This window comes from Necator americanus, chromosome X (assembly GCF_031761385.1).
Source record: "Necator americanus strain Aroian chromosome X, whole genome shotgun sequence".
Taxonomy (NCBI): Eukaryota; Metazoa; Nematoda; class Chromadorea; order Rhabditida; family Ancylostomatidae; genus Necator; species Necator americanus.
Window position 1 is genome coordinate 3,512,383 of NC_087376.1, and position 27,023 is coordinate 3,539,405.

The window sequence follows — 27,023 nt, forward strand, 5'->3', positions numbered from 1 at the left end:
AAAATCATTGCATTTCTCGCAGTAGTAATGTATCGAATTTGACGGCTAACATAACAACAATATCAGGATTTGAAAAATGCACTGAAGGATTGTGGGATCTGGAATGGATTGAGGACAGTTGTATCAAATCCTCTGAACAATGATTATCCTAGATTTCTGCTTAGTTTTAGTGAATGAGCTGGGAAATGTTTGCTCTAATCGTTGTCGACCGGAGAAAAAAAAACTGGTGTGACAAGTACGGAAGAGTACCGCCCCCAGAACACAGCTACAGATATTCAGGATCCCTTTACAAATGATCCTTTTCCTCTCGTAGTATCGCGGGTTTTTCCCATTGCCTCAACTCTCATTCTTAACAAAAATGAGAAAACCATACCTTCTACAAAGTGATTGTTAACGATTTCTGTGCTCGTAAATTGGCCCCAGAAGAGCTCTGAAAAACTTCACTTACAACACCTACAAAGGTTTTCCAAAGGAACGATCAGGAGAGAGGTTCTACGAGGTTACCATAACTACTAGAAGAATCCACGGAAACTCGCAATTTCAGAAGCTCTCCCGCTACGCTGAGCGTGGGAGGCACGCCCTGTGATGACCCCAAACGCTTACAAAAAGTACGTGATTGTGAAAACTCGTCCACAAGTGATGATATGTCATATGAAATAAAATTACTTTATCTGGAAGACGAAGGAACGTGTAAATGGTAAAATGTTCTATTCCGACAGAGGTAAGACATCGTATACGTCTGCAAATTTCCTTGTTTGAAAAATATTTGGTTTTCATCAAAATTGGTGTTTTCTCTTAGCATATTTTTCCAGTAATTTAAGGTCCAAAGGTACATGAACTTCTACATCTAGCGCATTTCAAATAGGCATAAGTTGGTATGTATAAAAAGTAATCAAAGATACCTAAAATCTTCAGCAACGTCATACACAGAAGAAATTGATGAGGAAGGGCCGAAGTCGACTACTTTCCTCTATTCTTGGATTTGGAGGTCGCCAGACCCTAAATAGGATCTAGCCCGCTATGCTTTGCTGAATCAAATCCTTTGAAATATAAATTTGGAATAACGGGGAGTAAAATTCCTTCCTCTGATCTCATAATGAGATCTGATTTAAATATTGCAGGTGTTATTGTAACAAGAAGACTCTTGGGTTCTGTCCGAAAAATAAAGATCTCAGAAGTTATTACTGTAATAAAGAAAGACAAAAACATGATCCATAAACTTAAAGATGATCGATACCTCTCTCGATCTCTCAAATCCAATACTTACTATGTAAGAGGATAACAGGTGGAGCAAATACGTTGTAGCTAACTTATCCTACCCAGAGCAAAGGTGCTTGTGCTCTGACACGCGAGATTTTACTTGTAAAACTTGTGAACACAAGTTTCCAATAATCCTTTATAGAACTCTCCAAAGGTGCTGATTGTGGCCACCAATATCTTTAAAGAATGACAAGAAGGCGAAGATTTCTACAACATAACAAGCAGCGAAATTACAGAGCAAGTTAACAACAATAAATACTTTATTTACACACAGTAATTACAACAAATGCTTCAATTACGCACTCATAAATCTTTATCACATCAACCTTCATTATTTTTCGTCGATTTTGTCGACATACGCTGTGCGGATGGACTGCCCCACAAGTTTTCGACATGGGGATGGAACCTGATGGTTTATACTTAGTGAGCAGAATGAGATCGAGCAATATCTTCTGTGCATCTTCTTTTTATCCGGCTGGCGCAAGAATGTGCATGTAGACGTTTTTTATCATTTGTATTTGCTAGGAGGTGCAATACTTTCGAAGACCGCTTTGATCCTCATACAGCTGATCTCCCTTCAGACCTTACTTCAATATACCGCCACCGAACTCAATCGAGCAAGATTTATGGATATGGATGGATGCATCCCTGATATTAGGCCCAGACAAATGATGGGACAAGTGATAAGAAACTCGAGGAAGGATATGTATAGCTTTGAATTCCCAAGAGATAAATAATGTTCTGTTTGTTCGTTTTGATGATGATTTAGAACGTTTAGAGCAGCAGTGCCCAAGGTTATTCAAGTAATTTTCACACAAAATTACATGTTTCATTTTTCTAAAATCCTTCGCAGTTTTGTTTTGTGACCTCCTTCAGTACTAAAGCTCGTTGCTCATTTGTTCTACAGTTACATGTACCAAGTACAAGATTTGAGCTAGGATTCTTGTTGAGCTTCTCCAAGTAAGGAATACTATAAGTAAAAGTGCTTCCGCCATGATATCCTTCTTGTGGCATCTGGAATATTGGTTGTATTCTAGTAGATGATCATATAATATCTAACATCATTTGTTGACTTGAAATATGCGTTGATGTATTTTTGGAATAACACATGTTCTTACTCTATTGAACCACCTATTCATAAGCGAACAAGAATGTGTGAAGGAAACAGCTTAGTGGTGATTCTCGTAGATTCCCGGATTGTAACATATTTTGTGAATAAAAGGATGAAGAATAAAGTCACTGGCGTATCAATCCACTTGGGAAGTGCCAACGCGTTTTACTGCAATTCGTGGTCGTTGATGTTTTTGGAACGCGTGTTGGCCTATAAAATGACTTATTTAGGCCAGCCGGTGATCAAGACAGTGTTTTAATCCTCCCAGACAAGTCTGGTACCAATTTGTTGACCCCAGAAGTGTTCCCCTTGGTTTGCACTAGGGCGGTTCCGAATCCTCGTCCGTGCGGCTATGGATCTCTAGTCGACTGCGCCACACTGGCCCCATTTTGTGAATAAACTTATGAAAAGCTTTAAGGTAATCAGTACAAGTCTTCAACTTCAAAATCACGTTTTACCGACGAAATTATTTATTTGTAACAACTTATCTCTCAGAAGAAGGTAAAAATAGTTTTTTCGACATTTATCATGGTTTGCATTCCATCTTGCACTCCTCTAAACTTAAAAAGTTGTTTTTGTTTCCACCACAGCCTCCGTAGATGAATTCTTCACATCGGATTGTCTCTGGATTAAATCCCCACCTGAAATCCAGAACATTTAAAGGATATCACATTCAGGGGTGACAGATTGGATCATGTCTGTTTCAAATCTTGCGACAATAAGTGTCGGTGAAACTAATGCAGAATCCAAAACTTCAATAAGTGAAGAAAATCCTTTTTTTTTTCTTTAGAAGACTAGCAAACAAAATTTTGCTGTACTCAATAAACACAGACGCTTCCACAATTCCACATACGCTTAATCTAGCAAGAAGAAATTTTCAGTTTTGTATAAACTACAGTCGATATGATCTACGAGACCGAAATTCGAACAAATTTCAGTATTCAACATCTTCACCGATGAAATTTTCGAAGCTAAATTAATGTGATGTGATAGTGATAGAATACCTTTTGAAAGAAGCCTTGCAATGTCCCGTTTTTCCAAATGGCTCTAGACAATCTTCTCCATTTCCGCTCACTGTAACGGTCTCACTATAAACTTTAAATATTGGCTTGAGTAGAAAACGTTACCTAGAACAAGTGAGAAGAGAAGAAATAAAAGGCACTTCATCATCGTTGGATAGATGATCCGTTTGGTAAATATCAAAGCCAGTCGTCCTTTTATAGAAGTCCTAAAAGTTTTGCTCATACTTCCAGAGGATGAGAGAAAGAGAGATTATGGTTATTAGGGTGAGCACTTTCAGGAAATCCTCATTGTTGAAGGTCCCCGGAATAATTGTGCGAAGTACAGATCTCATGAAACTCGAAAATATTTGTCTGGGATGTTTAACAGCATGTTATTCTGTTTCGGTTGTCAGTTCCACCAGATTATTATTGAGCCTTAATAACTTTAAATAATTTTAATCAATAATGCCCTGAGAAAGTGTTAGAGACAACGTCAAAGAAAATGCATCAGTGTTTTGATCTTATATTCTATTTTTGTATCTTTCAACGGTCTGTAAATCCACAAAGGCGTATCTTAATCGTTCTGGAACCTCCTCAAAAAAGTAAAAAATGAAACGATCGATTGAATTCAGCGTCTAACTTGACCCTGAGGGTTTCCGTGAGGTCTAGAATCAGAGACATAATTGAATTTTTAAGGGTGTTTTAGAAACTCAGCTTCAATAAGTCCAATCGTTGCAATTCTTATTTCACATAATTGCTTCAAGAGCGCACTGAACAGTACGCCACAAATGCACTTGTGCTCAAACAACAATTTGTTTTAAGCGCTTGCCCGTCATTCAGCCCACTCTAAACTAAAATTATTGAAATTATTACAAAATTATTGTTAGTGTGACAACGACCAATATAACAACAACAACGATGAAGCTCGAAGAGCACTTTGACAGATTGTGAAATCTACAATTTATAACAATTGTGTCAAATCCTCTGAGGAATAGATGATTCAAAGGTTTTCCCAATAACTGTTTGCACTTATTCTTACGCCAGTCTTTGACTTACTTGACTTAATCGGGTGCGAAATTTACGACTCAGTGCCGATATTCGCATCTTCGCCGGGATGCGTTGTTCTTAACCATATCCGAGCCCATCCTGTTCTATCTTCAGCCAGAGTTCACATAGAATCTACCCATCCGTCGATATTCCATAACCGGCGGAAATTTATGTCTCGTCTGAACTACCTGCCAACGCTCAGTGTCCTCAGATATTCCTTCACAAACTCCGTCCGGAACTTTCTTTTACGACCATGAGGCCCTTTCCAATAAGGATCTGGAAGCATCCTCAGGACAACTTGAACCAGACGACCAGACGGTTTCCTCTTAACGTGACGAAGAAACGAGGACAGTTTTCCGTGACTACTTCAGAAGGCAGGGCTAGATATCGACGTATCTGCTGGCTTACCATACCTACTTCCGAGTGAAGTTCTTTGTTATGGCACACCAAAAATATCCTTACAGTCGTCTAATCGGCTTTTCTGTCCATTCAGTCAAGGTTTTCCATCACCGGATCTGCCCAAACCTCCGATACGTACGTGATAGGCAAATTGCGGATAGGGAGACTTGTAGTTTGACACCGTTAGCGATGGGGGTCGACCACATAACATTCACGATAGTAAGTCGGGAATATTTCTTCCCTCGCATCGCGAAGAACTGATCGCTGGAAATTTCAATTCCAACGGGTCTTTTTAAGACTGCTTATAAAATGTTACCAAGTGTCGTGCCCCGGGTCCGCTCCGAGGAGCGGCGGGCATCGGTGGTAGGACCCATGGCCGACTGTCCAGATAAGGTGGGGCCTGCGCTGGGCTAGCCACCGAACGGCGGCCTAGGTCCTCCGAATCCTGCAGGCACGTGCCCAGGGTCCCACCCCCCTGCCCCAATTCCCCGTTCTGAGGCCTCGGGCCTGCCCCCTGATCCCATCCCTTCCTCCCTCCCCAACCTATTTCCCTGCGGTTATAATGCGATATAATAATATAATCTAAATTGAACCCTGAGTGCTCGGAGCCAGCCCCTATATACTGCGGCGGCGTGGGAGCATTACTGTACATTGCCATTGTCAATGTCTCCCGCGCCCCGCGTGAGAAAGGGTGCCGGCTGGCTGGGAAAGTCGTGCCGGGCACGACAAAAAGTTTCCTGCTCAGAGAATCTTTCTGACACATCTACCTTCCATTTCCTGTTTCTCGCTTCTTTCGAACAACTGATGACCCGAATCAGACGAGTACGAGATGAGATGTGGATTAACGCCAGCGTTAAATATCGCATTATCGGTATTAGCGCTTTAGTCTTGAGGATGCTCTCAGACCCAAACTCGAAAAGGCTTCAGGCTAATCGTTTTTAGTGCTGTAATATTTCTCCTTGCAATGAATAAATATGCATAGTGAACTAATTTTGCCATCATCGTTCATCGACCACCATGTGGGCGCATGCTACTTTACCTAAATGTTATCAGACAACGAGTTTGTTACAGCAAAGCTTAAAGGCATCACCCCACGAATCTGAAGTGTTACGGATTTCAGGTGGAGTATTCGTATACGGGATCGTAGATTATGGGGAGAAGGGTGATTCTGACTATTTCTTCCTAATTGCCGTGGAAAACGACCCGGAAGATACGACCTCGAGCGTTCCGGCGGGAGCGCGCCAGCCTTGTGCACGCGCCGCATCTTCCGGGTCGTTTTTACGGCAATTAGGAAGAAATGGACGGAATCACACCCCTCTCCACAACCTACTATCCCGTATACGAATACTCTACCTGAAATCCTTACCACCTCAGATTCGTGGAGTGATGTCATTAACGGTTAACGGCCAGCCTCTTCCAATCCTGAAGTTCCGTCCGATGTGGCTTCTATCTCGCGACATCCGAATTCAAGACCCATAAAGTGGTCGAGTCCGGTCCTTTTCCTCCTATCTTTTCCATGTATGACGCAGCTCATGATCTCAATTACATAGTTTTGATTACTCTTCTATAAACGAAGTTGTGCCTATTTAAAATGCACTAAAAGTAGGAGTACGGAAAGGAGCAAAAATCTTAGGCTTTAAATGAACGTATTAGAAGAAAACAGTGGTTTTGATTTTAAAAAAAAACAAATTTACCTCAAGTAAATAGAAATGAATTACAATTAAAAATGTATATGATGATTTGCATGAGGAGATGATTTAGCGGTTACTCGACTTAGTACATTTTATGTAGCAAAATTTTGTGTTATACTGTTTCATGGAATCAGTTTAGCTCATCTAAGAACTATAATCCTTAATTCTGATGCGGTGGATAGTTAGCTATGTTTTTCCCTTTATTTCAGTACCACTCCACAGTCGTTATTTTCAATATGATGAATCGTCCAGTCTCCTTTGATAGCCATCCTGAAATATACAATTTCAGTGAGAATCTGTCCACAATATAAGGACTTAAAACAGGTTGATAATTAAAAAATTACTACAGGAATCGAATAAGTTGTACTAAATTGCTTTAAAACAGCAAATACTAGGCAAGTCCAGAATGCGTCCAGAACGGGGCAAAAAAATCAAGCAGATAATTTTTTTCTACCTACATTGGATTTACACGTATTGTCATCTGCACCACATTTATTCTTCACTTACACTATCACTGCATATGCGCGGTTGTACGAAAAAAAAAATCCAAACGCGGCACCATTATTCGTTCAGGATTCGAAATTCATGCAAACATTATGATTGGATAGCAAACAGTTTAAAATAAAAACAGCCACAAATTGCGCTGTAAGCAATTATGCGTTAAGATTTTTTCGTTCCTTTTATTAGAAAAGAGCAATTTTTTTCTTCAAGCTACATAGTCGAATGTATGAACGATCTCTGAGCAACTCTATGTTCCACTTTAGGGGTCAAACAAGGAAACAAGGAAGAATTGTCCGTTTTCCTCCTCCTTCCAAGACGTGTAAGTGGTTTTCTCTCTGTCAGAAATATATCATAGATCGCTCTAAAATACGTATGTACCTTACATTGTAACCCACTTTCAATGTTTTTTTTACCTGATATTACTTCAAAAAACAGCTTAAAAAATCAAATACACCTACCACGCTTTTCGCGAGCAATTCAATTTTTGGCTTTTCATTTTTTATCGGCATAGTGAAGGGCCAAAAATTAGACTGACCACTTTGAACACGACAATTCTTTCTATACTATCCATTTTATTAACATTGAATCAAACATCCACCTATTCCTGGATCTCTTTTGTATGTATTCTTTCCAGAATGATTACCACAGACCCAGCGAGGAGTAAAACTAGAACTTGGAGTCGCGCAGAGGACGAGCAACAATGGAAAAGTCCCACTTTTTCTTCAATATTCTTAAAATGAAATTTAAAAAATGATGTTAACCTGAACCTCGCCAAAGGGTATCCGCAGAGATCTTACGGAAAAAATTGCACTTTTATCAATTTGAAGAAAAAATAGGAAGTTTGAAAGTATTATCATCTAGAATCCAAACAAAAATAATAAGTAATAAAAAATAATGAGTAAAATAATAAGTAATATTAATTGCTACCTAGTTTCACTTTTTTTCAAAAGATATTGTGCATCAAAAATTACGAAAACAATCTGTTTGATGAATACTGAGTTGGAGCAATTTTAGCAGATTATTTTCAACAAATCTGTTCAAAGAAATTATCTGTATGAATTCAAATCAATGAAAATAATTGTTGGGAAGACTATTGTGTTCCAGGTCGTCCTTGATTTTTTTTATCTTAATAGTAGGTCCTATTTTACTCTATCCGCAAGCATTTCGACACTTATACGGGAATGTGCGAAATCAGATTGAGATGTCTTAGTCCTAATCCAAAGTGTTAATTTCGGAATATTTGAATTTAAAGAAAACCACTTCAAAATGTTAATATTTGCAAAACTTTCTTTACTACCATTACCATGGCCACCTAAATGTCTTAAATTACACGGATGATAATTTGGAAAACGTCGTGACCTTAAATCATTATTTGATAACATGGAATATTTTTCTGGATAAGGAGGGATTTGTGAGCCGAATTTTCTTTATATCTAGCCACAGCCAAATCCTTACAGATTCCAATCGTAAACCCGTCCGCTCTTGCACGTCGGTAACTAGACTTATAACTATAGCAGTAATAATAAAAATACAATTTAGAACTTACATTTAACGGTAGTAGTAGTATGAAGAGTAATATAACATAAGGATGATGGCAGCTATACTCAAAAATGATCTGAGCTTCAAATATTGTTTTATTGTGAGGAATACAACAAGAAAAAAAACAGCAATGAAAAAAAAGAATGTAGCGCTCACCAAAAGACATTCGGATGAATAGTGCAGTGTGAATTTCACATAACAATTCCAAATCTTCCGATCAATAAACTTTTGGAGCTTTTATTCCAAAAAAGAAGTGTTTATTCCAATTACTTCACCACTTGTTTTTTACAACAATGAATATAATTATCAAACACTGGTTGAAACACCTACAAAATACCCTCATTTTCGAGTTTTAGCCAGTTGGAGCCTCTGACCAGCAATGAAATTCGTCCTATTTCTTCTCTTTTGCTCTTTGATATGTAGGTTGTTTTTTTTCTCTCACTATCAATGATTATTCAATTTTTGTATATAACTGCAGTGGTCGGAAACGGAAAAAGATGTCTCCTACCAATCCAAGAAGGGCCTTGTAGAGCTCTAATCCAGCGGTAAAGTCTCCTCTTTCCTTCGTCTTAATTTTGTTTTTCTGAAACTCTCAGCGAAGGTGTTTTCTGTTTTTTTTTTTTGAAAAATCAGCAACATTTTTGCCACTCAGAAAAACCTCACTTTGGTAAACGAGCGCGTGAAAATTTGTTTTGTAACGTATACTGGTGTTAATCTTTGATTTGTATATTCAGCCAGTGCGCAAAGTTCTTTTTGTTGAAAAGCGCCCAGCTTCCTTTTCCAGAAAACACAGTTTTTATTCGCTTATGAATAATCTGAATCTAATTTTATGTTAACTTTACATTTTCAAATTTCTACGCACATTTCAGATGGGCATATAACACAACGTTAAGATCATGTTTTGAGTTCTTTTACGGAGGATGTCGTGGGAACAGAAACAACTTTGTGGATAAAAAAGGATGCGAGCAAAGGTGCGAAAAGTGGAAGAACGCTACAAACTTTCCAACTGTCTTCATATCTATGGACGATTACGACGATTAATTAAAACATTCGTCTATATATTTGGTTGATCCGAAAGTTTTGCACCAAATTTCACACTTTTTTCGAACAATCATAACTCTCTGTTGAATGTAGATGTCAATCAATAAAATAATGATCATAACGATCCGTATTTCGTATGTCCAACACTTCACTAGAACTATCAATTCCAGAAGCCCAGAACTCTGGCGGGTTGCGAGTTGAAGAATCGCGAAATCTCACTTTCAATCTCTTTTTGATCATCGAATCTTTTCTCTCGTAAATCCAGCTTCAGTTCCCGAAACTAATGAAAATCACGTTGGGCCAAGACAGGAGAATAAGTAGGGTGTGGTAGAGCCGCCCAACCAAGCTCGGGAATTTTCTGGCGAGTAAATTTTGCCACGGGAGGTCGGGCATTGTCATGAAGTAGAGCAACAGGGCCTATTTTCTTCCACTTCTAGGATTTCAGCTCTTATTTCGGAAAGAATTGATCAAAGAATGTCTTGTAGGAATAGTTTTGACTGCAAAGTTTCAGATTTGTTGTAATTCCTTCTGTTCCTATCTACAACGCTAATTGTTCACTTATTACATGAATGAAATACCTGTGAAATGAATGTGTCCAGGATGTAGTCATTCCCAAAAGGACTCGATCTATTTGGCACAAAAAAAAACGTCTTTATCGAAAAAAAAAAACAAAATATGATTTTAAACGGGTAGATAGGCCAGAAAACTAACAGAATATCTAGCACAATCATAACAATATTTTTAATTTAAGGGTGGAAAAGAAGATAAAAAGGCAGAGCGAAATCCGTCAGTTTGAGTTCATCGTAGAAGAGTACACGTTCATCGATCACTCACTATTCGGTCGATTAGAATAGTTTACAATTCATCCTTTTTAATGAGTTTTTCGAGTGTGATATCGAAGTAGAGACGAGATTTACCGGGAATATGAGGTGGTCTGCCCTCTTCACCATATCCTTAAACTCATCGAATTAAGTTTCAGTTTTTAATGCGATCAGAAAATTAGAAACGGTAAAAAAAAAACTCACCCAATTCGTATGGAATGATTACTTTACGGCGTTCACCCTCACACATTGCGGTCATTGCAATATCCATTCCCTTGATGACTTGCTGAAAAACCGTAGATTTTATTTTGATGGAATAGTTTGAGGATTATGAGGCGATGTCCACGAAAAAGAAGGAATCACTAAATATTATCCTCAATTCTGGACTCTTAACAGTTGTTCATTGAAATAGGCGTGAGCATAAAAGAAGAAATCTGCGCCCAAACTCTCAAATCTGATCATTTCTTTCAATTTGTGGTGAGATTCCAGAAATTTCGAGAATATTCGTGGATACCGTCATGAGATAGTGAAACAGACGCACTCCTCTGTCCAACTGGAAAATGAATGGAGCATTGCGAGAAAATGAGGAGTCAACAAAAGTTCCATCCTCAAGGTGAAGAACGTATTGTTGATGAATAGTGTCGCCAGATTCTGATTTACGGCATTTGTCCTCATCAATTTTGTGAGTGACCTGAACATATTTTCGCTATAAACTAAATAAAACAATCCACCAATATATTAGCTGTTTGTCTGGAAAATTTGGGTCCGAATTTTCAGATCCATATCGCAGGAAAATCCACAATTTGGTGGGCCCTTTAACTGTGACTGGTTATTAGAGCACGGATGCATTTCAAAAGTGACAACATGTATCTCAAAGGGAGTTAGTCCAGGATATCCAGAATAAGGACATAGAAACGTAGGACCTCTAATAAAAATAATCACCTCGAGATACGTAGATACTTTTTTATTTTACAATTAATATCGCATTTTTTCCGATTTTTCAAATAAATGAAGAATTTTCAGTAACTAATCATTCACTTACCTCAATCGTAATACCCTCGTCGGTTTCCCACTTGTCGCCAGGCACAGCTCGGAAGATATCCACTAATTGTACAGTGTAATAGAGAGTTTGATCTTTTTCAATGCTGTCTCTACAACAAAAAAAAATTATTTGGTGTAGGTTTCAGTTTCCTTTAAATCTAGAACTTATATGTGGTTCCCTAACATTTAGCGAGTAGTGATGTTAGGGAGCGCAAATTTGTACTGTAAAAATTAAAATTATAAAATAACTTATTATGTATTGTGTATATATAAAATAGAATTTGCATAGCCTTTTTCACTGCACAGGTCTTCTCGTATTCAAAACTTGACGTAGCAGTCTCGAAAATATATAATAAAATTAGTTATTATCTTTTCTAAAAGAATATATTGTTGTTTTCTAGTCGCTATTGATTTTTCTGCTGTAAACTCCCTGTTCGCTACTATTTTTAGGATTTGCCACTCTTCCACTCAAATTTTTTCAGCTACTCTCCAATTATTTTTCAGTCAATAACATTCGCTGATTTATGTGAGGTTTGATCCCTGAATGTGGATAATATTCCTCTTTGGATGTTGTTAGAACTAACAATAGTTAAATCATTACGCGAACAGTGCAATATTATTTCAGGATTACCAGCCATTCCACAAATTCCCCCCCCCCCCCCTAGTTCACCTTGAAGATTAACAGCATTTTTTTTTTATTTCTAGCAAACATATTCGAACGTCGAGCTGACCAGTGCGGTGAAATTGACTATACCTTTCCCGTCCGCTGCTACCAAAGCCAAGATGACCTGGAATTACGACTTTTCGTTTCTCGCCAATACACATTCCAGTCATTGCACGATCCATTCCTGGAATCACTTGTCCTTTTCCGAGTGTGAATGTGTATCTGAAAGTATGCTGCGTAAGGATCTGGATGTGATTATTTTCAAGAATTTTTCTTTTAGTATAGATATCCACGAAAAACATATCCTTCTAGTGTAAAGGTATAACATACGGTTTCTTCCCAAAATTGCTGCCGATTTCCTTGCCATCCTTATCCGATAATTTGTAATACTGATCCACAATATCACCTTCTTGTGAAACGATTTTACATTTCTCTTTCTTGATCGGCTTAATAATTTTCACTTCAAGGCCATCATCGTCCTAAAATATTGTAAAATATTATTTAAAAATAATTTAACTTAGTACATGTATGTGTGGATAAACTAACCTTCCAGGAAAGTTTCTGTTCCTCTGCAAAAACCAGACTAGTTGCAACAAGTAGAGAGACCACGATGAACATGACCTAAATAAGATTTAAAATAGATTTTTTTTTTCCTGAAAAAATTGAAGTTACGGGGAAACGATGCGATGAACATGTTTAGAACAAACAGGAAACGACGACAAATCACGGAACAGTGAACAAAAAACGATTAGATGAGAAAATTATGAGATTCCAGACGTTGGTTCCAGCAAAACGGATAGGAAATGAATTGCAGATACGTGTGGGGCATTTCAAGGTGAAAAGAATATAGGAATCAAGTTTTCGTTCGAGTTTCGGGAAAATCGGAATGAAGTCGTATTTTCAAAGGTCCAAATCCGAAAATAAGAGATATTGTAGTTTGAAAACGTTATTCTATCAAACATCATCGATATTTTTTTATCTAAAATAAATAAATCTAAAAATTTCGAATAAAGAATATAAATTAAATAATTAAAATATTATTTAAGTAGTCGATTAAACTTTTTTGTATTATTAAAACTGCGCCTAAAACTTTTAAAAAATTGTTTTGAATTCTTCTAAGGTAATATTAATGTAGAATCACGAGCGGGAAAAGATTCCTAGATAAAATTGGATCTAAATTCTTATATTCTGGAAGAAATTACTCACTCGTAGAGCCTTATGATGAATTAATGATTAGTAAATACTATCGTTATATTTTAAAAAGGTTCTTCTTTCTCAATTACCTCGTTTTTTGCTTAAAATAACATATTTATAAGCGTATAGATGGATGGATAAATAATCGAAGCCAGCTACGTGAATTATTTTTCTGGTGATGCAATTAAGGATATTTTTGTTCTAGAAAACCAATCGTTTAGTGGAACGTAGGGAAATTCTCCAAGGTAAAACTTTGATTCAAAAAGAAGTTGCGAAAAACGATTAAACATCAATTCTTCTCTTCCTTGCGAGACGATGATACGAAGTTCTGGACACTCCTCGTACAAATCGATCAAATACACGGTTCGAATTGGTCGAGAGAATGGAGCGCGATAACATCGTCGAAGAACTGGTCACTATTTCAACCTTAAAAAGTAGTAAATTAGAAAAATACAACAAAAAAAACCAAATGGAGATGTTCTAAATGGGTCAACATGATTAGTTCCGCTTTTATTCTCAATTAAACAAAAAATAATGTGGTTTAATTAATGGTGAGAGTAGCGCTATTCCTGCATTTTCCATCCGTAACACTATTTTTTCAAAAACACCTAAAGTTAAATAAGAGAAGCCAAAACACTATCAGAAATATGAATAGTAGTACACATGAACTATCCATAAATCTGTGGATTTGGTGCAGCTCATCAATAACAGGTTGAACACATCAGTCCATAGCTAGCCAGGCACACCAACTGGTCGGTTGTTTTCCCTCAAGTTTTGGGGATGATCTGGAATAACAACGGGACGCCAGAAGTAGGCCGTACGTCTGGTTACGTTGACCTCTCGTCACGAACACAATCTTTCTAGTAGATAAAATCTTATTGATTTTATCCATAAGGATATGAGGTACCATGAGGTCCATAAGGTTACCACTTTCAAATACTTTATGATATAACTGGAATATAAGAAATAAAACCTAACTAATAACACTTAAGCCCCTATGTAAGTGGAATGAAATTTTGAAAAAAAGAACTAAAATAAAAATTAATTACCTTTAAATTCATTATTACCCTTAAAATTATCCTTAAATTTATTTCAATTAATAACTTAAATATCAAAACTAAAAGTTACTAAATTTAATTAATGACGTTTTCAAGTCTTTTTGGTGTTCAACACTTTATCTCAGCTGCTTTGAAATTAATATTCTCCTTTATTTATTATTTTATTCACATACTTATTTATTAATTACCGATTTGTCAAAATTTCATAATCTTTTCCTAAAATATTTCCACTATACCTTAGATTTTTCTATTTTTGATAATATTTTTAATTTGGTCCTTATCCAGAATATTATTATGGAAAGTGTGAAGGCAGTCAGGTCTTCTTTATATCTTAAATCAAATTTTCATTCAGTTAAGAGCACTACTAACACTTTCACACCATTTAAATCCAGTTAATAAATCTATAATTATGGAATACTGTACACAATGTGAAACTTTGCTACTTTTAAAATTTCAACAACAAAAAAAAATGAATTCTATAGGAGTTTGCAGTGGAAGGCAAGCATCCACTCAAGGGGAACAGGAACATCCAGAAATAAGACTGATGGTGTAGTGATGTTTCACAGCGAAAATATAATTCTACAAAAGACTAAGAAATGTCGTCGTTGAATTGCATCCTGGTAGAAGAAGATCATGGACCGGTTATAGTTCCACTGTGGACGAAAAAGAAAAAGTGAAACATCTTTGTGTCTAGCAATACAATTCACCATAAAAAGTGGTAAGGTAGAACGGACAAAGAGAATCTTATCCTAAAACATAGAGAAGGTATTTATGTAAAGAAAAACACTAAGGAACAAACAGGTATTTGGTGTGAACTCGGCTACGATATGAACTTGTAATGGTGAGGTGACATCCAGAATTTCTCTAACTGTCTGTTGCTAACCTTTTGGAAGTGTAAAATATTTTAAGTAGGATTCCTTTAAGGTTTGCTTTCCGAAATTTGATTGAAACTTGAATTTTTTCTAGGAATTTATTTCGAGTTCAACATTTCAATACATGAATAAATAATCGTACAAGTGTTTAATAAGTTTTTGTAAAAAAAACCACGAAAAATCCAAGATTATAAATAAACAATTTTTAAAAGAAATAAAATAAAATACTAGTAAGCCCTTGAATCAGGCTTTGGAATTTGAAATGGTCGGAAAAACTTTGAAAGTAAAGAGAAAAAAACATTTGTAAAAAATTTGAAAGATAAAGAATTTGGCTAGAACTCAAACCAAAATGCTTTCTTTTCTTTCCTTTTCTTTCAATTTACAACGTCAAATTTTAATAGTTTGGCCTTATTTTAACCATACGAAACACTATTTTTCTCTTCTCCTTTTTTTCTCTTTTCGCAATCTTTTCCCCGATTATCGCCTAACTCATCTCGATCAACAGCTTCATATTTAAACAATTTTCTTTTTGCTTATATATGAATGATTTTTATCTAATTTTTTTCTTTTTATTATTCCATTTTATGTTAGCCCTATTTTCTATCCCTAATAGATTTTTTCCATTCCATGAGCACTTAATATTGAAAAAAAAAATCAAGTTTCATCAGGGCATTTACAAAAATCGCCACTCTAGGAGGTTAAGTTGTAATTTTACAACATACGTGTAGTTTTCACTAAGTACACCCTGCAATTGACTGCATTAATAAAATATCATACATAAATCACCTCAAATTTGAGTTTAAAAAGATACAAATTATGCTAGTTATACCACTTTAACTGAGACTCCCTTTATCGTTCTGTTCTGAAAGAATGTTGTGCTTTTTGTAAGTTTCAATCTGTACTAAACTGGTTCCAAGAGATGAGTGTGACATCTTTCCGGATTCACAAAAAGTTGGGACTAAAGTGAATTGCTCGTTACATAGCCCAACTACCAATTTGTGGAAGTTCGTCAAAGAAATTATATTGATTAGTTGGAATGGATGCGAAAAACTAGCAACAAAAACATGAACTACCACTTAAACCTAAGTCTTAAACTCACAAAAACCTTAAACCCTTAAACCTTAAACTTTCCACCGTAACTTGTTTTCTTCAACAGGATTCTTTCGAGTGAACTGTGAAAGATCGCCGAAACTACGCAGAACACTTCACAGTGAGGTTGCCCTCGATTATAAATGGATTTCGCCGGAAAAGTGAAAGGAGTCCGGACAAATTTCGGAGTATTACGACAAAACCCCGTTGTAATATGTTGAAAATCCAATCAACCTAAATGTCAACTAATCTTTCAGCAGCGAAGTCGACTTTGACCCATTTAGAGCATATCTAAAATAAATAAATTTACTAAAAATATATTTTAAAAAAAGAACTAACTTTGATCAAATAGCAATGAGGGACTTTGTGGGGATCAAAGATGCGTAAACATATTCCAGAAACTCAACTTCAACGTTCATTTCAACTTATTTTCTTGAAATTTGAAATTCAATTTAATTTAAAACACTATTTCACTTGATTATCTTGACAAGAATCACCAAAAACTCTTCAGTAGATCAATACCAACTCGTACAATATTTGTTTAAAAGTAAAGCAAACATAATATAAGATTTATTCCACAAAAAGACGTTGAAAATCGCTGTATAGTTAGATTTTTGGATTAATTTCATCTTAAATAAATTTTATTTTTATTCCTCATGTTCCTCAAATGCACAATACTGAACTAACCTCAATCGAATAGCTTTGAAGGAATTTGTGCCGAATCCTAAATGAGTAACCATATTCCATAAACTCAACTTCAACTTTCAGTTCAACTTATTCTCCTGAAATCCTAAATATTGTAATCCTGAAACAAATGAATCAAGCCACTTTATGTGGCAAAAAAAAACATTTAGTTTCCATTACTGTACTCGTCGCTATATTTCTCTCAATAAAAATTTTTCATTTCCTCTCTAACCGCATCATTGCATCACAACTGTGTAATTAATGTCATTGAAGTGTACGAAAACTTGGTATGTTCAAGGTTTTACGCAAAGTTTTCGTACAGTCGTGCAACGAAACATTTCAAGGACATATGCAGGTTGGGGTGATCCTAAACGATTAGAGAGATAATAAAAATGTTTGAAAAACTATTTGAAAACCATCATTACTGAGTGGATAGCAAGAAGGATTTTGCTAAAATTAGATCGAATAAAACTCTAAAAGTGCTGAAAAATTGGGAAAAAAACCGGATATAATCTGTCTTAGAATAAAAAAATATCAATAATCCAGGCAACACTCTTCCCATAAAAAAAGGAGTTTATTTATCTATGTATTGATAAATTTGATTGAGTATATTTATTTATTGATAAATTTAAGATTTGATTTATTTATTTTTTGATAAATTTGAGTTTGATTTTTTTTTCTTTACAGTAATTGCGTGGAACTTATAACTGGTAAGAATGAACAAGGATTAGTGCAGGTTGAGCAGCGAACAGCAATTTATTACTGTAATTCTCCGTACTTTCAAATAAATATAACTACGAGGATACGGGGCTAAAACCCGGATCTAGAGGGAGAGATCACTGGCTGTCTGTCGATAGGTCCGATCAAGGATCAATGCAATTAATGACGATCAACTGCTAAACAAAATCCACTTTTCCTACTCCTTTTTCTCTCGAAGTTCTAAAATTTTCTTCAAAGAAATTCCCGAAATTCTAACACATAAAGTTGTGCGCAACCATTCCCATCAAAACGAATCAGGAAACGAACTCATTTTCCGGATAAGAAATATCTAACCTAGAAAAAAAAATTTTAACTGATATAGATGAACTGGTACCACCAAAATGTTCTATCTAAATAAGAAAAAGAAGAAAATGTTTTATATATGTCGCAAAAGAAACAAAAATATAACCGTGGATAGCGTGACCACATCGTTCCCAACAATTCAATGTGTGCGCGCAGTTTCCAGGCATCCTCCGTTTCTGGAACAGAAGGTCACAGACGATGCACACCAGTGAACAAAACTTTGCAAACGAATTAATCCATTAACGAGAAGTTTTCATTCTTCGAACTATCTCTAATTTTTTTACATTTCTATCCCATTTACTTACAAGAACAGAATTATTTTCGAAAAAGAAGGATCTTATCCTATGGATAGTCTGTCACTTATGTACTTGATTCTTTCCATGTTTCTTAAAACTGTGTACTCGTATCCTTTGAAAATTTTGAGGAAATATCCTAGAAACTGCAAGAAATCGTTCTACTTGAACACTGACACTGACAGAAACCAGTTCTAGCATGGCGAAGGTCCTATGTGGAAATTTATTACCGTAAGTATTCTTTAAAGGGATCACACTCTTGCTATGTTGAGGGCTTAACTGTGATTATAGCCGAAATATTTATACATGAATATATAATTTATTATGTTATTTCTATACTGTACTATATAATTACATATCATTTTATTTTTACTATTTAATATACAAAGTAATAGTGGGAAAAAACTTGGGATGAAGTAATTATGGACCTACGTATTCTATGGAAAAACAGATTATTTATCCATTATTATACATCGAAGGGAGCTTAGCAAAATTTTGTAGGATGTCAAAAAAATGGCGAAATAAAGAGAATTGGTTGGGAGGGAGGGGGTAGGAGGAAAGGAGGAAAAAACAGGGAAAAGAAAAACCTTCACTATCCATTCGAAACGTCGGGCGTAGTTAGTGATAGTTGAGGGGATCGTGGGGGGAAGACGCGGGGCGAAATGGGTCAACAGGTCAAGGATGACCAACGAGTGAGTGTAAAGTGCCACGCGGATTGTTGCGATCATAAATTGCAGTTCGGATGTAGCCCGCAAGCGATTTTAAGTGGAAAGTGAAGAAGATTACTGTAGAAAGGCGAAAAGCACGAAAATCCCTCCATTACTCTACCACTACTTATTAAAGTTTTTCTTTTTTATATTTCGTGAATTAAAAAAGCACAACTCCTTCAAGTAAGATCTGTGGGACAGGAGAACGTATTTCTCTCCTATCGTAAAATAATAAAAAAAAAGTTTTCCGAGAAATAAAAAAAAGAGCACGTGCTATTGTTGTTAAAATAATTTTAGGGATTTAATGGATCCATAAATATTATCCTAAGTTTCTCGGAGCGAATCGAGGACCTACTGGCACACGCTCGATCAATTTGTAGGAAGACGGGAATCGAGGTGGATAACAACCCTCATACATAATTTCACCACAGAACGAAATAGGAAGAATCGCAACAGTCATAAAAATAGCACAATAGAAGTAAAAGCATCCCATTTTATAAGGCTCAGACATCCAGAAAAACTTCCATCGAAGCGCCTGTTTTTCTGGAAGAGTCTGCAATCGGCGAGGCCAAGAGTGCTAAGCAGGTGGCACGTAGTACGGGCAACAATGGACTCACATCTGTTGTCCAGTATCGATTAAAATGGAAGAGGTAGAAGATTAAGAAGGCCAACAGGAACTCATACCTCACTGAGTTGAATTTAGTGTTACCTCAAACTCTTCATGCTGTAATCGATTGAGTCCACATCGTATTTCTAGAACGAAAAGTTTGATCTACTGGGTTAACAACGTGGATTTGACATTATAGACATGAATCTGTAGATCAGAGAAGATCAATACTCCAATTTTATTTTATTTATTTTTGACGGCTAGCAGTGTAACGCGGTTCCTGCAATGAACTCCCTCATTTACTCCATTCTTATTTCAATGGATTTATTACAAATTCATGGATGTATGAGACTGTTTAAGATAAAGCCTAGCAGTTTTGATCCTAAAAAGACCACCATGTAAAATTTCGGGAATTTTGTAATTTTTATGCAATTCAGTCCTGAAAATTATTTTTTTTCTAAATTTAACGACTAGCTCGATGTTTGACGAATGTGCAGAAGATGACACATAACAAATATTGGCAATATTGAGCGGTTATGATTTTATTATTCTCTTCAAATTACTAAATATATTTTTGCCGTTTCATATAATTGATTTAATGCACAATCACTTCTAATTACAGTAATTGTACGATGATTAACTTACGGGATTTTCGGTTCAATTAAAATTGAAAAATGGCAAGGAAGAATTGTATCAGTTAATTACATAGTAACTGAGATCACGCAGTAATTGTAATAGTAAAAACTCTTGGCAAACAAAATTGGCGAAATGTAAATTAGTATAAATTATTACATATTAGGTACTTGTAGATTATTACTTATTTTTATCATTTAAATTAGTGGAAAGTATTATTTATTAATTATTATAATTTTTATTCTATATTTCTTGTGCAGATCCTCGGCTACAAAGGCATCTTTCCCCTTCTTCTCATACATTCGCACTAAAGTAAACAGGTACCGGTATTTTATAAAGAATAAATTAATACATTAAAAAAATAGAATAAAATAAAATAAAATAAATAATATAAGATATCAAAAGTTGCACTTTAGTTTTTTTTTAGTGTAAACATAAGAAATGCATTTTAATTACCAAGTCTTGTTGTGTAAAATTCAGGCGAAATTCTAGTGCTCTCTGTTCCATTTTGTTTTTTTTTTTGTTTTGTTTTATGGCACACCTGCTGGTATTTTCAATAAATAAATAAATAAGCCATCTGACTACATAGTTAGCTGTGGACACGATGTACATGTGGTCAATCCAGAATTGTGTCATCTTAATTTTGACGTGTTATGTAAGGATGAATCAGATGCACGACACCTCCAATTGTTATTACATAGCATTTCTTCATATGTGTTATGCCAGCATCTTCCACATGTCGAACTCATCATCGACGCGTGAATCCACGATTTTCAGTGTTCCGAAGTTTCGATCACGAGAACACATTCTATTGTGATGAGGAAATCCCCGTCACACGACGTATGAACTCTGGAATTCTTCCATTAAATCCACGAACAAATCGATTTTCTCTTGATGGCTCCATTGAGAATGACTATCTGCAATCATTCGAAATTCCCGCCGTTGTCGCAGAGGATGAATCCGAGGACAACTATATTCTACTAAGAACAATTCAACCGAAAATTAAGATTGCACTGATTCAAACTCAGGATGTTTGGCGTAGTTCTGGATTCCGTAAGAATAAGAAACGACCAATGTTATCCAAGGATCCTGGACTAAAATACTACAGTAGACGTGTTCAACATGCTATACCTGAATCACCAATTGAAGGTGATTCTGTTGAGGATTCGAATTTATCGTCACTTTCCTTGAATTCACCTTCTTCCAACGATGCGGATGAATCAAGCTATGAGAATGATCAATCACCAGAAAGAGTTCCTGTAAAAAATTCCAATACTGGAGGATCTAAGGTTTCAACGCATTCATATATCACCCGTAGAGTCAGATTCGCCTCCAAATACAAGAATACAACGTCATCTTCAAATTTAAAGCTGAGCAAGTCGCTACGAAATAAGTCACTTTATGGTGCTCTCGGAATGTCAGGAACTATGCCACGACGACTATCAAGGATGCTTCTATCGTTTGGAAATGATTCCATTAAGAAAAAATCAATACCCATTATTCCACAAATGGAATATGACGAATTTAATCGAATTACACGAAAATACTCAAGAGAAATAGTGAAAAATGTTTTATTTGTTCCAAGTGATGAAATTAGAATCGTTCGTTTGTCTAAAGAACGATTTTTCAGTTCTGAAGAAATTGTCGATGTACTACTTGAATGCTCGTCGGTCAAACAGGATCACAACAATGTTAGTGATACATTTTTATAGTATTCTTTTGTTAAATCCATTTCAATATTTATTTTCTTACATCCTCTTGATTTATTAGACAAATTTTACATTCAATTTTCTTCAGAAATGACTTTTGAGTGGTTTTTTTTTGTTACAAATTTCGATTGTAGTTCACTCAAATTTTACTTGGTAAAGTTCTTATTTGTTTTTTTTTAATGCCTAAAGAATGTAATAATCAAGTTGTAACATTCCTAACAGAAACCTTTCACTACCGTAGTCGAAGTACTTGTAATAAGCTGTTAAATTTTAACTTAATTGGTAAAATAGTAAATAGAGTAGTCCTTATAAGGACCTTAAGACCTTAGGCACTGATCGATTTTTGAAAGATATCACTTCTGTGTACTATACCGTATAAATACTCGTTACATGTTTTCATCTGCATTTTATTCTGACTTTTTTTTTAGTTCTCTAGCCCACCAATCACTCTAAAACAAAGTTTAACTAAAATATTTTATTATATACATAGTTATTATGCGTTGTTATTTTATTATATTATATATAATATTGCTGATAATACACTGTACAGTACTAGTACATAATACTTACTACTAGTACATAATATAGTACTAATACTTCTACTTGGTTTATTGTTGTCACGAAAAAAAAATCTTTCCTGCATTGGAAAATTTACTATTACGACTTATATACTATACTTACTACCATCATCGAAAAATGTAGGACGCTAAGGGAAAGGCTTGGCTTATCTTTCTTCAAAATTTACCCAATACATACCTAAATCTGCAGCGCTCGACTTTTTACAGAAAAAAATGATTATAAATCTATGTGGAATTTACTGCATGAAGAATATAAGGCATCGAAAATCGCAGTAGTAAATTTTGACTGCAAAAAAGAATCTTTTGGGTGAAAATATCATATATTTCTTCATATATTATAAATATTTCATATTAATAAATATTGGAGTTCTATGTAGAGTTCATTATTCACAATTACAGATAATTTCAACGCTAAAGCCTTGACAAAAAAGCACTATTTTTTCAGAGTAGCGAAGTAACAAACAACGAGCCATCGGATGATTCCGGATTAAAGGTATCCTAGCCTGGATTTGATCTAATGCGCAAATGTTGGATTTCAATTACGAAAAGTTCTTGTTTACGGAGAATTCCACTGCCCTTCTCCATGATTTTTGTCCTTCCAACAATGTGTTCTTTCCTTGTTTTTGTCTTTATTAAGCATCTTCTGTTATTGTAACTTGTTAGTAACTGTCGGACACATTGTTGTACTTTGTTTCTTGATTTTTTTTTCGTGAATTTCGAAAAATTTTTGCTTTTAATGTCTAAACGAATCACTTCATTTAACAGCACTAAAAAATTGCTTATAAGTTTCTTTGGCTCGATCTTCGCTTGATGTACTTTCTTCCGTCTTTTCAAAGTAGCTGCATATCCCCATTATTTAAACGATTTTTACTTTTATTTCTGTTTCAATCAATAAATTTTATTATCTAGTGGACTCACTGTTACCAGTTCTGTTATTTAAAGGCATCACCCCACGAATCTGAGGTAGTGCGGATTTCAGGTGGAGTATTCGTATACGGTATGGGAGACTACGGAGAGGAGGGTGATTCCGTCCATTTCTTCCTAATTGCCGTAAAAAACGGCCCGGAAGATGCGGCGCCGCACAAGGCTGGGGCGCTCCAATCGAACTTCTTGTGCAAAATGGTGCGCCAAAACAAATGAACCCGTATCTTCCAGGGCCGTTTTTTACGGCTAATAAATGGTAATTAAACAGGTACGAATTGTTGTAGAAAATTATCAAATTAAAAATATTAAATGATATATTTTATATTTCTAGGAAACACGATTTTTTGTTCATATAAACGTCCGTCAAGATTCACTGTCATAATCATTGTTCGGAGGCAAACAATGACAACGATGCAAAATATCGATTATATTATATAATTATAGTATTTCTATGGAAACTTTCATGTTTCAACACATTGAATTACGCGAACTAAATTTACCAATTCGCCAAAAAGAAAAGAAAATTTGCATGATGGTAAAAATCGCATTACTTTTTTCTTGTGATTTTTGACTCTTTAATATAACTATGTATGTACGATAGAGATACCAGAAAAGCCCCCTTATTCCCCGTTCTCAGTATCCAGTATCCAGGATTTTCATATTTCCTACTCTTAATTTGTTTATTTTTGTTTTTTCGCGAGAAAATACTAACATTTGTAGCATGATTGATTATTTACTTAACAAAAATGAAAATCATGCTAGAATGTAAGTCACAAAGTACAAATAAATACCATTTTATTAATATATTTTTAGAGAATAGGTCCTTTCCGATGTATTTCATAGTTTCTAATGACATTCTTCAACGATGACACATGAAGAAAACACAAAACTCCTTTCTATGCAAAAATGAGAAAGTGTATATAATTACGAGAAGTATAAACGCATCCCATACGCTCATATTTCGATCATTTTGACCTACCAGTAAATAAATAGAACACCAATTCATTAAGAGAGCATATGAGGTGTGTCAATTACTTTTGATCCACCTAAAAATATCCGAGTGAGTTCTTCCCAAATTCTGGTTTTTTTTTCTCGATACAAGTGATAGAAATTTCCAGTTTTCCACACAGAAAGAAATTTTTAACGAATAGACTATGACCGTATAGTTTCAGCTTGTGGAACAGATTTTTAATTCGAATTTTTTTGAAATAAGAATAATCTTGCCTAAGGTTTGGTGGTAAAACGTCGCATATATGAACAAATCTAAGTTTACACGTTATAAAAAAGTCCGCAAGGCACACTTGCGCACTTTTTGTTTTACTTGTAAAAGGCACACCACTATTCAAATCCTGAAATCCTCAAAGGAGAAAGGAAAAAAGCCTGGAAGAAAATTCCACAAGCAAACCTGCGGTCTGCCATAAAGTCCTACCCTGAGGGTCTGAATGTTATTGTCGTTGTTATTCGTGCCAAGAGAGGTCATATTGAATAAAAAAAACATTTTTTTGTTAAATAGACTATCGATCAATTATTATCAAAGCCATGCTGTTTCCTGATCAATTTCGCGAAAATAATTCACCTTTTATCCAGCGACTATATTTATGGCGCACTTTGTATACACGCTTATATCTACTTCACATTATTATACCGTATAACTAACTTTTTACACAGTTAAATGCATTAATAAAGGTCCCCAAAAATTCGAATAATAATTAATTTGAATTTTGAATACGTTTAATGTTGTTTACAAGCAGAAAACAATGGTAAAAATAAAAATTATTGTTGATTCACAATGACTAATACAATTAGAAAGTAAAGTATTTTAAAACGCTCGGGAATAAATTATAACTTCCGGAATCCGTGATTCACACAACGTTCGTCCCACTTTCATTAATATTCCATGTGACTCCCACTTCCGCACAAACACATAAAATCCACTTGTTTTTGATTTTATGTATTAAAGTAGGTACAAATATCATCAAATAACTGAACAAGTCAGTTTTATTTCAGAAGTGTGTTCATTTTTAAAAGAATCTATATTTATGGTGAATATATGTACATGAGGAGTAAACGAATGTAGAATTTTTCCTGTTTTGTTATTCTCTTCCTTTTTTATTTTACAGTAGCATGTAATGAATCTAGGAAAATTCTTTATGGATTGCTAGTTTATCAGTGTTACGGCGATTCCATAAAATGATAAAGCAACTTGATAGTAGGGTTAAAGATCGGGTTCGACGAAAAATCAAACATTGATCACAGTTCTGTGGAGTTTGATTGTTTTCCTGATTCGGATATGAGGTTCTTAAGGCGAAATTGTACTCAATATCTCTTTTCCTCCTTACCGAACACTATAATAACAGCAATATACTTTTTTATTTTCGCAAATTTTAACTTTAATGAACAAATCTCATTTTTGTAAAGATTTTTGTTGTGTAACTGCTAACTTTTACGATAACGAGCTTGATTTTTCCGGATATTAAAGAAAGCGTTCAAATTTAGAATTATTGTGACTGGTTTAATGTTGATTTCATTTTGCCAGGTGATCCTTATATATGGATAACGCAATAAATCAATAAGCAATCAATATACCAATTTCAATACATCAAATTTTCCACTCTAAATAAGAAAATTTTCACTATGATCGGTTTATTTCTTCAATTTACCATGAAATCATTTATTTATTATTTAGTACTTTCTAAAATTATTTAGTAAACCTATTATTTAGTACTTCCTAAAATCTAAGGATTAGCCCGCTCTGCTGTATTCACGGGATTTGTACACACTAATGAATGTAATAATTGTCGTTTTATTTAAACCATTTCAGGAGATTTTTGTACTTTTCTAGAATATCTGACTCGTATCGAAGAAAGAAGAAGTATTTTCCTAATTCATAGACGAACCTTTAAGACCTTAAAGTACTAGGTATTGGGTGCTTAAGGTAGTGTGAACCAGTTAAAACATCTTTGTGAGAACGAAGTCGTTAAAGGAACTGAATATGTTTTCACTGATTTAAGTTATTGTTTTGTCAAATTTGCAGTGGTAAGTGCAGCGAACGTGAAATTTTCTTCTAGCTATAAAAATATATAGAAATAGATACATATCATAGTTATCCAAGTAATTAACATAGGTAATTGTTCTACAATTTACAAAAGGTAATAATTAACCAGGGCTAGTGAATGTGTTTCCATTTTTAAAATTTTTATTTTACTTATTTTATGAATTTATTCTTTTCCTCATTTACTTCCTTATTTTTAAGTCGATTTCTGGCTGCGAATGTATATTTTTGTATTTGAACTGTAAGCGAGAAGTTGTCTATCACCTTCATACTATTTTTTATTACTTTATAAAACAAATTTTTTGATAATTTTGGTAATTTTTATGCGCTACTACAACATATGTACTTCCGGTAGAAAAAAAAAAACACTTCCAAGGTCATTATAGATCCAAGAAAAACTCATTCATTCCATCACTCCAGATTTATATAATTCAACTAGTTATCG

General features: G+C 34.9%; 5 protein-coding genes across 7 annotated transcripts; 2 read left to right on the forward strand and 3 right to left on the reverse strand.

Annotated features, from left to right (window-relative positions):
• Positions 1-2,897: 2,897 nt before the first annotated feature.
• On the reverse strand, positions 2,898-4,705 carry RB195_021383 (uncharacterized protein; the record flags this gene model as incomplete). 2 transcript variants are annotated; one of them, XM_064208095.1, is made up of 4 exons in its annotated part: positions 2,898-3,012; positions 3,376-3,445; positions 3,499-3,599; positions 4,608-4,705. In XM_064208095.1, the coding sequence occupies 4 exons, from the start codon at positions 4,703-4,705 to the stop codon at positions 2,898-2,900; spliced, it is 384 nt and encodes a 127-aa protein (XP_064063976.1). The 2 variants fall into 2 exon arrangements, with proteins under 2 accessions (XP_064063976.1, XP_064063977.1); XM_064208096.1 differs by lacking the exon at positions 4,608-4,705 and having other exon boundaries at positions 3,499-3,541.
• A 4,223-nt stretch (positions 4,706-8,928) lies between these two features.
• Positions 8,929-10,444, forward strand: RB195_021384 (uncharacterized protein; the record flags this gene model as incomplete). 2 transcript variants are annotated; one of them, XM_064208098.1, is made up of 4 exons in its annotated part: positions 8,929-8,968; positions 9,028-9,094; positions 9,419-9,520; positions 10,342-10,444. In XM_064208098.1, the coding sequence occupies 4 exons, from the start codon at positions 8,929-8,931 to the stop codon at positions 10,442-10,444; spliced, it is 312 nt and encodes a 103-aa protein (XP_064063978.1). The 2 variants fall into 2 exon arrangements, with proteins under 2 accessions (XP_064063978.1, XP_064063979.1); XM_064208097.1 differs by lacking the exon at positions 10,342-10,444 and having other exon boundaries at positions 9,419-9,590.
• Position 10,445: 1 nt separating this feature from the next.
• Positions 10,446-12,734, reverse strand: RB195_021385 (uncharacterized protein; the record flags this gene model as incomplete). Its single annotated transcript, XM_064208099.1, has 7 exons — positions 10,446-10,543; positions 10,616-10,697; positions 10,953-11,102; positions 11,454-11,562; positions 12,207-12,338; positions 12,447-12,595; positions 12,663-12,734. The coding sequence occupies 7 exons, from the start codon at positions 12,732-12,734 to the stop codon at positions 10,446-10,448; spliced, it is 792 nt and encodes a 263-aa protein (XP_064063980.1).
• An 858-nt stretch (positions 12,735-13,592) lies between these two features.
• Positions 13,593-17,076, reverse strand: RB195_021386 (uncharacterized protein; the record flags this gene model as incomplete). The annotated part of the gene is made up of 2 exons (XM_064208100.1): positions 13,593-13,736; positions 17,017-17,076. 2 exons carry the CDS (start codon positions 17,074-17,076, stop codon positions 13,593-13,595), a joined length of 204 nt encoding a protein of 67 aa, XP_064063981.1.
• A 3,958-nt stretch (positions 17,077-21,034) lies between these two features.
• On the forward strand, positions 21,035-23,104 carry RB195_021387 (uncharacterized protein; the record flags this gene model as incomplete). The annotated part of the gene is made up of 2 exons (XM_064208101.1): positions 21,035-22,006; positions 23,048-23,104. 2 exons carry the CDS (start codon positions 21,035-21,037, stop codon positions 23,102-23,104), a joined length of 1,029 nt encoding a protein of 342 aa, XP_064063982.1.
• Positions 23,105-27,023: the final 3,919 nt, after the last annotated feature.